The 15,000-nt window shown below is 42.2% G+C and overlaps 1 protein-coding gene across 1 annotated transcript in view; it reads left to right on the top strand.

Moving 5' to 3' along the window:
* Positions 1-15,000, top strand: part of tenm1 (teneurin transmembrane protein 1) — a 142,293-nt gene that overhangs the window by 99,026 nt on the left and 28,267 nt on the right. Inside the window, exons 7-11 of the mRNA XM_053230361.1 lie at positions 6,367-6,575; positions 7,990-8,152; positions 12,938-13,039; positions 13,255-13,449; positions 13,597-13,797. Coding sequence (XP_053086336.1) covers positions 6,367-6,575; positions 7,990-8,152; positions 12,938-13,039; positions 13,255-13,449; positions 13,597-13,797 — 870 coding nt within the window. The remainder of the gene's footprint in view (positions 1-6,366; positions 6,576-7,989; positions 8,153-12,937; positions 13,040-13,254; positions 13,450-13,596; positions 13,798-15,000) is intronic.

Here is a 15,000-nt window from a genome sequence, read left to right as displayed (position 1 = left end):
GCCCCGGCCGTGACACGTAGAAGATTTACAGAGGTAATATTGCCTCCATTATTACAACTATATCTTTTAGATCCAGCTTGTCGAGCTCCCTCCTGGAGAGACGCCATCATAACTGTTATTCATAAAGAAGGGAAGGAACCCGCTGGTTAGAGTTCATACAGAACAATTTCTCTCCTCAATGGGATCCGGGAGATGGAAAACACCTTACTCAGGTAAAAGTACTCTTACTTTAAAAATGATCTGGTCAGGATAGGAAAGTGTCTCAGTGCACGCTTTCATCTGTGAAATGAGGAATCAACCACATGGTGTCATGCTGTTTCAGTAAAACAATCAACTGTGGTGTGGTGTGATGAAGTGAAGTGTGAAGCTTACTGTGAATGCAAGTGCTTCCGTTTTGGTTATAATAAACACTTGCTCAGTAGGAACCGCGAGAAACCGGTTGCTCTTTGGGGTCCTCTTGGTCCTGGCAGTAATGGAGGTAATGCTAGCCAATCATCTGTGATTTTATGGATTAGCTTTCCGTAGCTGGCGTGGCGTAGTCTGTCTATCGACAGAGGTATAAAAATACCAAGATATCTAATGCCTTCTCTCCGCCATGTAATGTGCAGTCAATCTCAATTTGCTGCAGGATTTTAGCATTGACGTCAGCTGGCTCGGTTTTATTTACATTAAGACCCAACGCTAACCAAATTATTAAATGCACCCTTCTTAGAGCAGGATGAAGCTGACAGGTAAAGGAGCACGTGATCTGCATTAAGGGATCGTTTACTGTACGTGCTTCTTCACCAGCCAAGATCCAGATACACGTCTGAAGTCTTTAATACGTCTGCAGTGTAGCTAGCGAGCAGAAGGATGGCTAGGGGACGAACGCTGGTGTGGTGTGACGTCTGAAGTCTGATTACAGCGAAACAACGTGGAGACGTGGTATTTTATTTAGTCTCAATCTTAAATGCAGCCTTGCTAGCTAAACGTGCTTTTTTTTTTATAGCTATGTGCCGTAGCGAAATGTACATAAGTCTAATCAGTTCAGAATGTCGTGCGCTGTCTCGTCATCATTAACAGACACTCACACACTCTCTATGCACAGAGGTTTCAAATGACCTGATAAAATCCAACAGAACAAAACTGGCACATTGATCATTTCACCGAACACAATCTTTCCTCCATTTTCACTTTAAAATGCTGGACAGACACATTAAACATGCAACAGAGAAATATTTCAGTTCAGGATCATCTCTAGTTTTCAGAACTCCGGTAAATAAAGTAGAAAATGTCATAAATTGACCAGGTGAAGGCTTTTCCCATCCATTTGATCAACTTCTGTTTGGTTTGAGGATATTTTCATTGACATACGATCAATCTGAGCTCTTCATTACCTGAGTGAGGATCCTTCCGAGTCCTCCGATCGTTCCGAATCTTCCGAGGTCCTCGGATCACTGTCGCATTTCTATCTGAATTAATGCAGGTCATAATGTTCAGAAATCTATGAATACAGTTACTCCACTACCCCGGTGTGTAATAAAGCAGTTAATCAGCTCTGGAAAGTTTACTTTGTGAGGAAATAAAGTAATTTTGAATTGCAAAGTGTAATAAATATGACAGTGTGTATATTTTTGGTCACATATTCATGCCTGTGCAAACTATTTTTTTATTGGCTCCCTTTTGCCTCAGTGTTTAAGCTAATTATTTCATTTAAAAGTGTTCTAGCAGTTTCTCGTCCCGAGCACTTGGGCCCTTTGCACAGCCGGTGCAATCTAATATGCGTTTAACATCATCCGTGATGTGGCGAAAATCGGGATATCGGATTGGACGTGGATTTATTTATTATTAAATCTTCAGTTCTACTGGACTCTAAAGACTCCATTTTGAGTCTTTAATCATATTTGCGATGTATTTGTGAGCATAAATTTGTATTATAGTGTTGATGTTGTTTTGGTCTGTGGTTTGGTTGTGCATTGTACTCTGTAAATTGAATTTTTCAAAGCTTTGTATGTGGGCTGAGCCTTTTATTTTGATTTTCAAGTGTTTGTGTCCTTCGGCTGCTTTGTCGTTTTTTTTTTTTGTTGTTGTTGTTGTTGTTGTTGACCTCTTAGAGTCAGAAAGAAGAAAGGAGGAGGTTATATATTGAAAACATCGTATTCAACTCACTTATTTAGCACATTGAGATGCATAGATTGTTGCTGTGGCAGTGCAGTAATAAATAAATTATACATCCATTTCATATGTTTTAATGAACAGTGTGCCACAGTAGTAGTCATGAAAGACGTGTGTGTCCAAGAAAAAACTGAATAGTACGTTATTACATTAGCTTTGATAATAAAAGCTACGTGAAATGCAGGGATAGAAACGTGATAGAAACGAAAGTCATTTTCATTTATAGACAACCAGATGAGTTTTATCAGGCGCTCTGTGAAAACTTCGAATCCGTAATGTTCTGTGAACCTTAGAAAGGGATTCGAGTCAATTCACTTTTTTTTTTTTTGGAAATTAATTATTTAGAAGCATAACGTGATTGTGTGTTTGGGACAGGAAGTGAAACAAGATGTGAAATTATTGGCGCTCTCTCTCTCTCTCTCTCTCTCTGTGTATGTATGTAGATATATATATATATGTGTGTGTATATATGGAAAGTCTCAGCACTTTAGTGGAAGATTACAGACAAAGACCGTATTTAGTCTTTTGGAGTGATTCGTGCAGATGAATCATGCTGCAATGTGACCAAGGACATGAGCTAACAAGGTGGAAAAAAAGGTCAGTTTTGATTTCAGGTTGTTTGAGGATGACACCGTTTTGATAGTAATAACAATGATAGAGGACTGTAAGTGCAGGTCACCAATCATTTTAAAAGTTAAGTGCACCTCATGATGGACGAGTGTTCCTACTGAGTCACACTGTCCGTTTGACTGTGAGCGAGTGGGGAACAAGAAAGTGCCACTTCCTGCTTATTTTTCTGACGTTTTTAACGTACGGCGCTCAAAACGTATTAAAAGTGTTACAAAAGAAGGACGTCTAGAAATATTTGGTTTGTTAAATGAGCAAATTATCTCGTGCTCCATCATCAATACGAGTTAATATTAGCCATTGCCAGTAAGTTAGCGACTGTGACCTTGTTAGCTAATGACGCAGTGACACTTAGTGCTCCATATATCCTCATCTTTATCATTATTCGGATTAAATCCTGATATTTTTTATATAAATATGAACCATACTACTAGAAAAAACACTGGAAAAAAAAAATAGGAAAGTCAACGTGGTTCCGTAACCTCAGCTACATCACTCCAGTTCATAACGAGAGATGTGGGCGGGGCTGATTTTATTTATTTTATATATTCTCCGTCATTCTAGAGCATTTTGATGACATTCTAGCTCGATCTAGATCCTGGACATTATTGATCATTCTAGATTATTCTATTGTCATACTCGTCATCATTCTCAAGAATTCTACTTCATTCTAGATAACTCTAGATATATCTTTTTCATGCTAAGTCTTTCTAGATCACTGTAAGCCATTCTTGACCGTGCAGATCATTCCTGGACATTCTAGATGGTTGTAATTAATTCTACTTCAATCTAAACATTTCTAGATCATTCCAGGTTATTCTATCCTAGATCATTGTAAATATTTCTACTTCATTCTAGATCATTTTAGATAAATATATAGATAAATCCAGATAGTTCAGCATCATGATGGGTTAGTCTATATCATTGTAGGTCATTCGAGATACATGTTGGTCATTTCTGGACATTGTAGGTCATTCTAAGTCTTTATAAGAAGAATTCTGCTAATTCTTCACTCTAGATCATTCTTAATCAATCTTTCAAGTCATGCTGTACCATGTTAGGTTATTCTATATTATTTTAGCTCATTCAAGAGCATTTTAGATCATTGCAAGTAATTCTAGATCAATCTACAGTCCTGGACATTCTAGGTCATTCTAAACAATTCTGCATCATTCTAGATAAATCTAGATCGTTCTAGGTTTTTCTGTGACATGCTAGTTCATTCTAGCTCATGCTAAGTCATTCCAGGGAATTCTAGATCATTCAAGTCATCGTGTGTTGTCTCTGCTGGTTTTCTACCACCGCATGAGAAAAGTTGTGGGCCATAAGGTCAAAGGTCACCTGATTTGTATTGTAACTCTGTACTAATTAATGATGAGTAACTCCTTATAAATGGCCGAAGATCCAGCGGCTAGCATTAAGATCTTTTAACAGCTCAAGATGGCGGACTCCGAAACAGTGCGCCGTGTAGCGAATAAGGTGTGTTTTCTTTTACGCAGCGTGCATCAAACTCTATAAAACTTCAAATCCGACGGTTTTGTTGTTGAAGCTCGAGCTCGGGGCAGCATTGCAAATGGTGGCATTTCAAAATGGCACGGTTCATTTCAGCAAAACATGCTTGCAAAAAAAAAAAAAAAAGTGCTAGCCTTCAACCTGACTAGCACAAGTGACCGGAGTGGCCTTTTCTAGGAGGGCTAGGTCTCGTTCCTCCATTAGAGAAACAAGAGGGTAAATAAGAAAACACATTCATATCTCTGAGCCATCTACAGCGCTGCTTTTCACCAGCCGGCCGAGTGCAATATAATAAATTAAGTTTTTAACATAGCCTGTGGGGGAAAAATCCTGACCGTGTTTTCAGAAAGAAAAAAAAAAAAAGAAAAAAAGGCCACACTGGCTTTAAACGAGCGCCCAAATGCAAATGACTCGCTTGTGAAATTACATCCTCTGGCAACTCGGTAAGAATAACTTTCCATGGCGGTGCAGACGGGTTGTTTTTAACACACACACACACACACACACACATATAAAGAAGGGAAAAAATCAATAGCTTTCACCCAGAAACGCAACCAAATCTAAATCAGAGGAAGCGCTAAAGCAGGGCTGGCTGAATTTGCATAATTACATGTTTTTCCTGCTCGAACTCATCAGCGTTGACTGATGAGGTGTGCTAAAGCAGGAAAAACACTAAACAGCAGAAGTGCTGTCAGCGGCGGCCGTGACCTATTTGGCTCCAGAGGCGAAATTTTACTCGCCTTCTAATATCATATAGTTAGTATCTTTGTGCACGGCGTCTGTGACCTATTTTGTGATGAATATTTTAAGACATTATTTTATTTATTGCTGTATTTAGGGCTCCGTTTCATGTCCACGGCTTCCTGGCTTCCTGGCTTTCTTCTTTCCACGGGGCTATAATGTGTCACTTGGTGTTGGAGTTTGTGTCTCACTCTTCTGCCTTGGATATTGTCACTATAGAGTATACAGTAATAACCAGTAAGCTGTGAGGTTTAATGTTTAATGGGGTGTCACGGTGAGCACGGTGGCCATGTTTATGTGCACACTGTTAATAATCCATCTGACAGCTCAGTGGGAATAAACAACATCCACGTCGTAATACGCTAAACCATTTCAATCTGATTCGTTTAATGATACATTAAATAAAAGCATAATCCCCCTGTGGAGTCCATCAAGACACTCGCTGACCGAACGATCCTGCGAGAAAACCCTGTTTATGTTACACATTTTAAACATTTTATAACTCACTGTAAAATAGAATCGGGAGGTGATTAGACAGGTCGTGTGATGGTTATCGAAATGACATAATTCACCACGGGAAAGCTGTCATCACTAAAACACATGGATAATGTATATCGCTTTTACTCCCTGTCTACTGCTCTTAATATCATCAGCGCATCTCATTCTGGATCATCGTCGTTAAATCTAGAGCCTTCTACATTCTTCTAGATCGTTCTAGGTCATCGTAGATCGTTCTGACCACTGTGGGTCTATCAAGATTACTTTATGTCATTCTAGGTCATTCCAGATCACCACTGATAATTATAAATCATTCTTGATCTTTGTAGATCATTCTAGATCTTTTTCTAGACAATTACAGATCATCCTGGGTCATTCTAGATCATTGTTGATCATTCTCAATCTGTCTAGATCATTCAGGGTCATTCTAGATCACTTTAAATTACCAGATCATTCTAGATCATGCAAGGTCATTCTAGATCACTTTAAATTACCAGATCATTCTAGATCATGCAAGGTCATTCTAGATCACTTTAAATTACCAGATCATTCTAGATCATGCATGGTCATTCTAGATCACTTTAAATTACCAGATCATTCTAGATCATGCAAGGTCATTCTAGATCACTTTAAATTACCAGATCATTCTAGATCATGCAAGGTCATTCTAGATCACTTTAAATTACCAGATCATTCTAGATCATGCAAGGTCATTCTAGTTATTTAAGGCTATTCCAGGTCATTCTAGCTCACGCTATGCTGCCTGAGCCTGGGCTTTGATGTCTGATGTGCATCTTTACACTGTACTAATTTATGTATGTTGTAATTCTGTAGATAAGGAGGTGTGGCCTCGTGGGCGGGGCTACGATGTGGGCGAGGTTGAGGTCAAAGGTCGGCTCCTCCAGGTCATTCCACCCAGCAACTTCTGGAGATTCAGCATGGCTCTGCAGCATCCGGAGTTCATCCGATTTAACGTCTCACACACACACACTGCACTGCTGGGCATCTATGGCCGGAGGAACACACCGCCCACACACACACAGGTATGTACACGCACACACACACACACACACACACACACACACACACACACGCACACACATAGAGGTATACACACACACTTACATTTTAGATGTTTATCAGAGTTAGGAAAATTGTAGAAAACACTCAGCTGAAGACACACACATTCAGGTAAAAGGGCACACACATGCTCACGTAAAGAAACACACACACACACACACACACACACAGAGGTAAGGACACACACACACATACACACACATTCAGGTAAGGACATACATACACACAGAGTAAAGGACACAAAAGTAAAAAGACACAGTGTAAAAGACACAAACTCATGCAAAGACATCACACACACACACACACACACACACACACACACACACTTGGTTTAGGAGCCAGAATTGGGTGTTTGGCTCGGAATTCTGCATCGTCTCCGTATCGTTTTTTAATCCCGATAATTGGCGCAATGTTCCGTGTTCCTAATGATTTGGCACCGGGCGAGTTCCACTCGTTAATTAAAGCTCGTTAGCAGAGATATCTTCCAGATGAACCATTCACATCGTTAAGGAAATTATAGACGTGCATAATTTAATTCTATGCTCCTCACTGCGCTTTGCTTTTTCTGGTTACATGTGTGTGTGTGTGTGTGTGTGTGTGTGTGTGTGTGTGTGTGTGTGTGTGTGAGATTGTATATGTGGGCGGAGGCAAAGCAAGAGGAGTGGATAATTAGTGCCTGTTAATGAAGTGGGCTCTGAATCTAAGTGTGTGTGTGTGTGTGTGTGTGTGTCAAAGATAGAGATGTTATTAAATGCACCCACACTGTGTGTGTGTGTGTGTGTGTGTGTGTGTGTGTGTGTGGTTTTTGAATTTCAATGACCGCAGTGTGACCCACCCATATGCTCAGACATATGTTTATGTAACCGAACACTCAGAGAGTGTGTGGGTGACAGAGAGGTTCAACACACACACACACACACACACACACACACAGAGTGTCAGTAATGAAATTCAACCACAATGATTGTCATAACACACACTCCTGCCTATTAATTAGAAAGAAAACTAGAGCTACTGATGGAAGACATAAATGTCCTCTGTGTGTGTGTGTGTGTGTGTGTGTGTGTGTGTGTGTGTGTGTGCGTGTGTGTGTGTACACTTCAGCATTACTGCTTCAGTTTCCTGAGTATATGGGGCTCTGTCTAAACAGAGATAAAGAGAGTTGTGGAGTGAGACAGGTAGTAAGAGAAAGTTATAGAAACAGAGAAGTGTAGATAGAGAGAGAGAGAGAGAGAGAGAGATAAAAGAAAGGAAGAGAGAGAGGTAGAGACAGAAAGACAGAGAAAGAGACAGGTATCGAGAGATAAAGGTGGAGAGAGAGCCAGGTGTAAAGTGGGATGTAGAAGTAACAATTTGTGTGTGTGTGTGTGTGTGCAGTTTGATTTCGTGAAACTGCTGGATGGGAAGCAGCAGCAGGATGGACGGAGCGTTGCCATGGCGACTGTGTTTATGGAGTATCTGGATGCGGGGACGTGGCACATCGGTGTTTACAATGACGGCAGAAAACCAGAGCAGGTGAAGGTGCAGAGCACGGCTGTAGGTGAGAACGGGCACACACACACACATACACACACACACACACAGACATACACACGCACGCACGCACGCACTATGGCCCACCTGGGCAGGTGTGTCTGATCTTTTTGGTTTTTTTTGCAGAGGGCTGGTGTGGCTGTAGGGTTTTGGTCGTGTGTTAGTTAGAACACAGTGTATGACTCGCTGTTCGTACTCAGAGGTATAAGCGGTACTCTGCCAGGCAGCGAATCACTGGCTCACTTCTACAGGCAGTGACGTGGTACTGTAGAACCGTGATTCTCAAACTGGGGTCCAGGAACCCCCTAAGCGTCCGTGCAGCACAGACAGGTGGTCTTTCCTCTGTGATAGAAACCACAACCTACCATTATCAACATTATTATACATATAAATAATGTCAACTGGAATCTAATGACAATTCACTTTCAGTCAAATGTGTTCTGGGTGTGAAGGTTAGAAAAAAGCTCCAATATATAGCAGATATATTATTGTATACAGTTAAATAATGTGCCCCGTTTTTTTTAACGATTTGTTAAATAAACCCCTCTCTGGTTTTTTAAACAGTTAAAGGGGTCTGTGACTATAACAGGTTTGAGAAAACCTGCGGTTTCTGCCTTGTTGTTACTGAAGTCTTATCTCGTGAGCGTTCATTGGCGTACAGGAGGGTGGTACAGCAAGTCGTTCTGCCACCAGGGACCCTGGTCTGATCCCGAGCTTGCCGTACTGTTCTTCCTGTATCCGGGTGGGGTTCCTCCTGGTTTCCTGGTTTCCTCCCACCTCCCCAAAACCGGCCAGTCAGTGGATTGCTGCCCCCTGCATGTAAACGAGTGTGGTCAGAGTGCCCAGTGATGGGACTGTCTTCCCATCCAGGGTGTATTCCTACCTCTCACCCAGTGTTCTCAGGTAAACGCAGATCCACCACCATCCAGACCAGGAGGAACGATTTGCTAAAGCTGAATGACAGAAGGGTTCCTACGTTCAGTAAAGCCTCTGACTAGTTGAATGGTGGATCATGTGTGTAAAAAGTGCTAGGTGTTCTCTGAATTTTTCTAGGAATTGTTCAGGGTCAGCAGTGCGTTTGCCTGAAGGCAGCTGGAGACTGACTTCCGCACCACAGTATATCCCCGGCACATTGTTTGCCTCCCTCCTTTAATTATAACCAAGCTTCCTCGTCAGTGCGAAGAGGTGGAATCGAGCTTACTTACCAGCTATCAGCTCTCTCTATGCCATCTCTGTCGATGATCTAGCTGGATCGCCCTGGAGATCAATCGCTCTATTGAGTTCTCGTGATCCTGATAAGGTAGATCATCCTTCTGAATCTATTATAAAGTCATTAGCAGTGCTTTTCCATTACACTGACTCTCAATGTCAAGTGTGCAGAACTTGTTGTGAAATCTGTGATACTGTGCCTCAGAAACTTGTCAAATTTACATGGATAGAAATTGCAGAAGTATTGCACTGCTGATCCCAGAGCCAAGGGGCCTGTCAGGAGCTACAGCTGTTAAGAAAAGGAATGACAGTAATGCAGAGGGTTGAAATCCCAAGGTGAGGGAGCACCGAGTGGTTCCGATGGGAGGTGAACCATCACACCACTGCAGACATGCAAGGCTACACTCCGGAAAACTGGACAGGAAAACTCTGAGTGATGGTCAAGCTGTTCGTGGGGAATCCTGGCCTCCTTAGGCCTGGTGTCAGTATCAGCACTGCGTGTTTCCTGAATCGACTCAGTTGTGGTGGTGGAGAGCTATTGTTGTAATTGCTCTCGTCAACTTCCTCGAGGAGTCCCTAGGTTGTTGAGCTGCAGTTCTGCAATTTACGCTTTACGCTCTTGGCTCAGTCACGCTGTCAAGGAGTCAGTTTGAGTGAGCTCAATTGCAAAGAGAGCCTGAGCACCGGGAACGGCTGTAAGTAGACATTATTCAAACAAAATGTCTCCATGAGGAGAGCAAAACTCAAACGTATGAGGTGAACTTACTGCCAGAAACTAGCAGAAACACATACACTGATGCGCACTGACAGGAGTCCTGAAGTAAGTCCGCTGGAGTCGTCTTGGTCATTACGGTGAGACAGCGATGATCTGCTTCTCGTGTTCCTGTGTTACTGTTGCACCTTTTCTAATTCACTTCACAGTCAACAGTAGTGTCTTTACTAACCAGAAAATCCTACGTGTTCAAATATTAATCAGCCTACAGTGTTCTACTTTTCTCATCTCTTTCCTTACCTGTCTTTTCTGTACCTCCCAATACAGTCTTTCTCTCGTTCTATACCGGTCTTTTCCTCGACGTATCTCTCTCTTTCTGTAAATAGTCTCTACCTGTCACTTTTTTTTTTCACTTTTTTTGCCTGTCAGTGTGTTTAAATAATCTGTCTGTGTGTCTAAATATGTCTCTCTTTACCTGTTTCATTTTCTACCTATCTCTATTTTTTCCTCTCTCTCTCTCTCTCTCTCTCTCTCTCTCTCTCTCTCTCTCTCTCTCTCTATACCTGTCTCTCTCAAATCTGCCTCTGTCTCTCTCTCTCTCTGTACCTGTCTCTCTCAAATCTGCCTGTCTGTCTTTCTCTCTCTCTGTCTCTCTCTCTCTCTGTACCTGTCTCTCTCAAATCTGCCTGTCTGTCTTTCTCTCTCTCTGTCTCTCTCTCTCTCTCTCTCTCTCTGTACCTGTCTCTCTCAAATCTGCCTCTGTCTCTCTCTCTCTCTCTCTCTCTCTCTCTCTCTCTCTCTGTACCTGTCTCTCTCAAATCTGCCTCTGTCTCTCTCTCTCTCTGTACCTGTCTCTCTCAAATCTGCCTGTCTGTCTTTCTCTCTCTCTCTCTCTCTCTCTCTCTCTCTCTCTGTACCTGTCTCTCTCAAATCTGCCTCTGTCTCTCTCTCTCTCTCTCTCTCTCTCTCTCTGTACCTGTCTCTCTCAAATCTGCCTGTCTGTCTTTCTCTCTCTCTGTCTCTCTCTCTCTCTCTCTCTCTCTCTCTCTCTGTACCTGTCTCTCTCAAATCTGCCTCTGTCTCTCTCTCTCTCTCTCTCTCTCTCTCTGTACCTGTCTCTCTCAAATCTGCCTGTCTGTCTTTCTCTCTCTCTCTCTCTCTCACTCTGTCTCTCTCAAATCTGCCTGTCTCTCTCTCTCTCTCTCTCTCTCTCACTCTCTCTCTCTCAAATCTGCCCCTCTCTCTCTCTCTCTCTCTCTCTCTCTCTGTACTTGTCTCTCTGCCTGTCTTATTTTCTACCCTTCCATCTTCACACCCATCTCTTTCATTTTCTCCCTTTCTATTTCTATTTCTAATCCACCTGTCTGTCTCTCTTTCTCAAACTACTCTCTCAATACCTGTCTCTTGCTACATACTTCCACATGTCTCTCTCTCTACCTCTCTCTTTCTCTACTTATCTCTCTGTCTCTCTATTTATGTTTCTTTTGCTACCTGTTTCCTAATTATTCTCTTTGAACCTGTCTTTCTCTCAATATACCTCTCTCTTTTTTTATACCTCTCTATCGGTCTCTTTTCTACCTGTTTATCTTTATACCTATCTCTCTCTATTTCTCTTTCCTTCTCTCTGTACCTGTCTGTCTCTGTCTCTACATGCAGTATATGTCTCTTTCTTTTTTTATCTGTCTCTTTATACCTGTCTCTTCCTCTACCTGTTACCTGTTATCATCATTTTATTTATTTTTTCTCTTTCTTCTGCACAGTAATGATTTCTTGTCATTGATATTTAGCTAGATTTGAGTCGCACATATTAAGTTACGGTGTTTAGTATTGATACAGGATTGAAGTACGAGCCTGCCACTCATCGTTACGCCAAATCCAAACTCACGTTTATACTGAATACACGTTACATTTAAAACAAAACACAACATGGAACTCGTGTAGTGCATTTGAGGTACAGCCATGGTTTAAAAAAAATAATGTTATTATGTACTTACACTAATAAAATAACATTTTCAGGAAACATACATTTATTTATTTATTTATTTATGATATTTCGTCAGATATTTCGTATGGTATAAATTATTTATGTGGACGTAAATAATACTCAAATTGAACTGAAATTCATTCTGACAGCTTTATTACGTTCTCATGACTGACACTGAGCTTCGCTGATTTAATAGTTAAGTAATTATAAGTTAATTATCATAATTGCAATAAGCTATTTAGAGTCAGAGCAACTAAAGAGCCGACACAAGGCATTCACTCTTCCCATCAGCACACACACACACACACGCACACACACACACACTCGGTTTTGAGTTACACTGTGTGTTACACGTCACACCCTGTGTTCGTTCTCACACGCACCACAATGTCCTGATCGTTTTTATTTGTCGCTCAGTATTTCGCTGTGACGCATCATTATACAAACAACTTGGCTAATGTATATCGACACCTAAACGCAGTGTACCGTCACTTTTCCGTATCAATATTTCACACACTCAAAAGACTCGGTCACCTACACACTTTATCACTGCTGTGTCTCATCTTTTTATTTACACACACACACACACACACACAGATATCACGGGTCACAAACCTTCACAGCAAAAAAATTTTTTTTTCTATTTTTGTAATAGAAAGCAATGCTTCAGTGATGTGCAACGGAAAAGCCGACCTACACACACTCCAATATAACACACACACACTCACATAAACACACATACACCCACACTGAAATCAATAACGCACTCTGCCAAATTCAAGGATGCTGCAAGCATTTTTTCGACAAAACTTTTACTAGATGGTGTACTTGGTGACCTAGTGTGTGTGTGTGTGTGTGTGTGTGTGTGTGTGTGTGTGTGTGCGCAGAAATGAGCGACGGTTGTTCCACGAACTGTAACGGAAACGGAGAGTGTGTTTCAGGTCACTGTCACTGTTTCACCGGTTTCCTCGGACCAGACTGTTCAAAAGGTACACACACACACACACACACACACACATCTCACACACACACACACACAAAACACGTCAACTTCACAACCTATTGCACAACAGCACAACAAGTAACCTAACACAAAACTTACACCAACCTGACAGTGCTAAGCACCAAAAACATCCACAAGATACACACCAAACCAAACCTGTGTGTGTGTGTGTGTGTGTGTGTGTGTGTGTGTGTGTTTCAGACTCATGCCCGGTGTTGTGTAGCGGTAACGGCGAGTATGATAAAGGTGTGTGTGTGTGTCACGCCGGCTGGAAGGGAGCGGAGTGTGAAGTGGAGGATGGACAGTGTATCGATCCCACCTGCTCCAACAACGGAGAGTGTGTTGATGGAGTGTGTGTGTGCGCACCGGCCTTTAAAGGCAACAACTGTGAGGAAGGTGTGTGAGCAACACAAACGCACAAGCTTTTTGTTCTTTCTGTCACTTTTCTTATCCCCTAGCGTGCGCACATTCTGACAGTTCTGCATAGAGTGAACTGGATGAACTGTAACTCTGTGTGTGTGTGTGTGTGTGTGTGTGTTGCAGTGGACTGCATTGACCCCACATGTTCAGGTCGAGGTGTGTGTGTCCGTGGGGAGTGTGTGTGTTCTGCCGGATGGGGTGGAGAAATGTGTGAGAATCCTCTCCCGGTCTGTAAGGAGCAGTGCTCGAGACACGGGACGTACCATTCCGAAACGGGGGTGTGTGAGTGTGAGCAGGGCTGGACCGGAACCGACTGCTCTACAGGTTAGACACAGACAGACACAGACAGACACAGACAGACACAGACAGACAGACACACACACACACACACACACACACACACACACACACACACAGGTGAGCTACATACAAATACACACTGGGGAACACACTTGTGGTACCTTACAAGTAATAATTTGCAAATCGTAGCAACGTCACTTTGGACGCTTCCACAGAAGCGTGTCTTTTGTTTTGACGTGTCTTTTGTTTCTGGGAAAAGGGCTAGGGGTGGAAATTGAATCTGGGATTTTTTAGGGGTGGAGCCTGACTCTGGGGAAAGTTTAGGGGGTGGAGCCTGATTCTGGGAAAGGTTTTGGGGTGGAGCCTGACTCTGGGGAAAGTTTAGGGGGTGGAGCCTGACTCTGGGGAAAGTTTAGGGGGTGGAGCCTGACTCTGGGAGAAGTTTTAGGAGCTGGACTCTGGGGAGCTCAAAGCCGAGTCAAGAAAGAGTAATGTGAGGTTGAAGTTCCACGTCTAAAGTTCCTGACCTAGCGTTCCTAGGCTAAGTTCTTGGTCTACAGAGGCTGAGCTAAATTCCTGAAGCTAAAGTTTCTGTGCTAGACTTTCTGCACTAAGGATACTAGGCTAAAATTCTTGGGCTAACGTGTAGTCTGAAGTTCCCAGGCTATGAAAGCTAGGCTAAAGTTCCTATGCTAAAGACGCTGGGTTAAAGTTCCTGGCCTCAGGTTCCTGACTTAAGATCCTCAGTAAGAAAAAGCTCATGATCAGGAGGCATGTTCAAGAGGAAGCTGGAGCATAAGGAAGTAAAAACAGGAAGTGAAACTGGCAGCCTCTTTCTTTTACTTTATTTCTCAACTTTTTTGAAAATTATTTTCAATCAGAGAACTGCAGCCGAGGGAATGAAAATGATCATAAGAGCTTTTTCAGAGGGAAATTTGCTGACACAATTACTATCGACTTCAAAACTTCACTTTCCTCCTTAAAACACGTTTGTGAAATTGATTTTGTTGTAAGACGATGCTGCGGATGTCATTGATCAGTGATTAGATATGATGAGGTGTGTATCGACCTGCGATCACGTGTAATGCGGTATGTATCGATGAAGAATGATATTCAGACGGACGGGGAGCGAGACGAGGAGGGAAACTGAGAGAGACGGCTTCCAGAAAGCGGCAGACTTTCCACGAAGCCTGAATTCATAAATCATTCTAACTGCTGGAGCGCAAA

The sequence above is a fragment of the Pangasianodon hypophthalmus genome, chromosome 27 (genome assembly GCF_027358585.1).
Source record: "Pangasianodon hypophthalmus isolate fPanHyp1 chromosome 27, fPanHyp1.pri, whole genome shotgun sequence".
Classification (NCBI taxonomy): domain Eukaryota; kingdom Metazoa; phylum Chordata; class Actinopteri; order Siluriformes; family Pangasiidae; genus Pangasianodon; species Pangasianodon hypophthalmus.
Note: the sequence above shows the minus strand (reverse complement) of the source record. Positions and strands in the feature narration are given on the sequence as shown.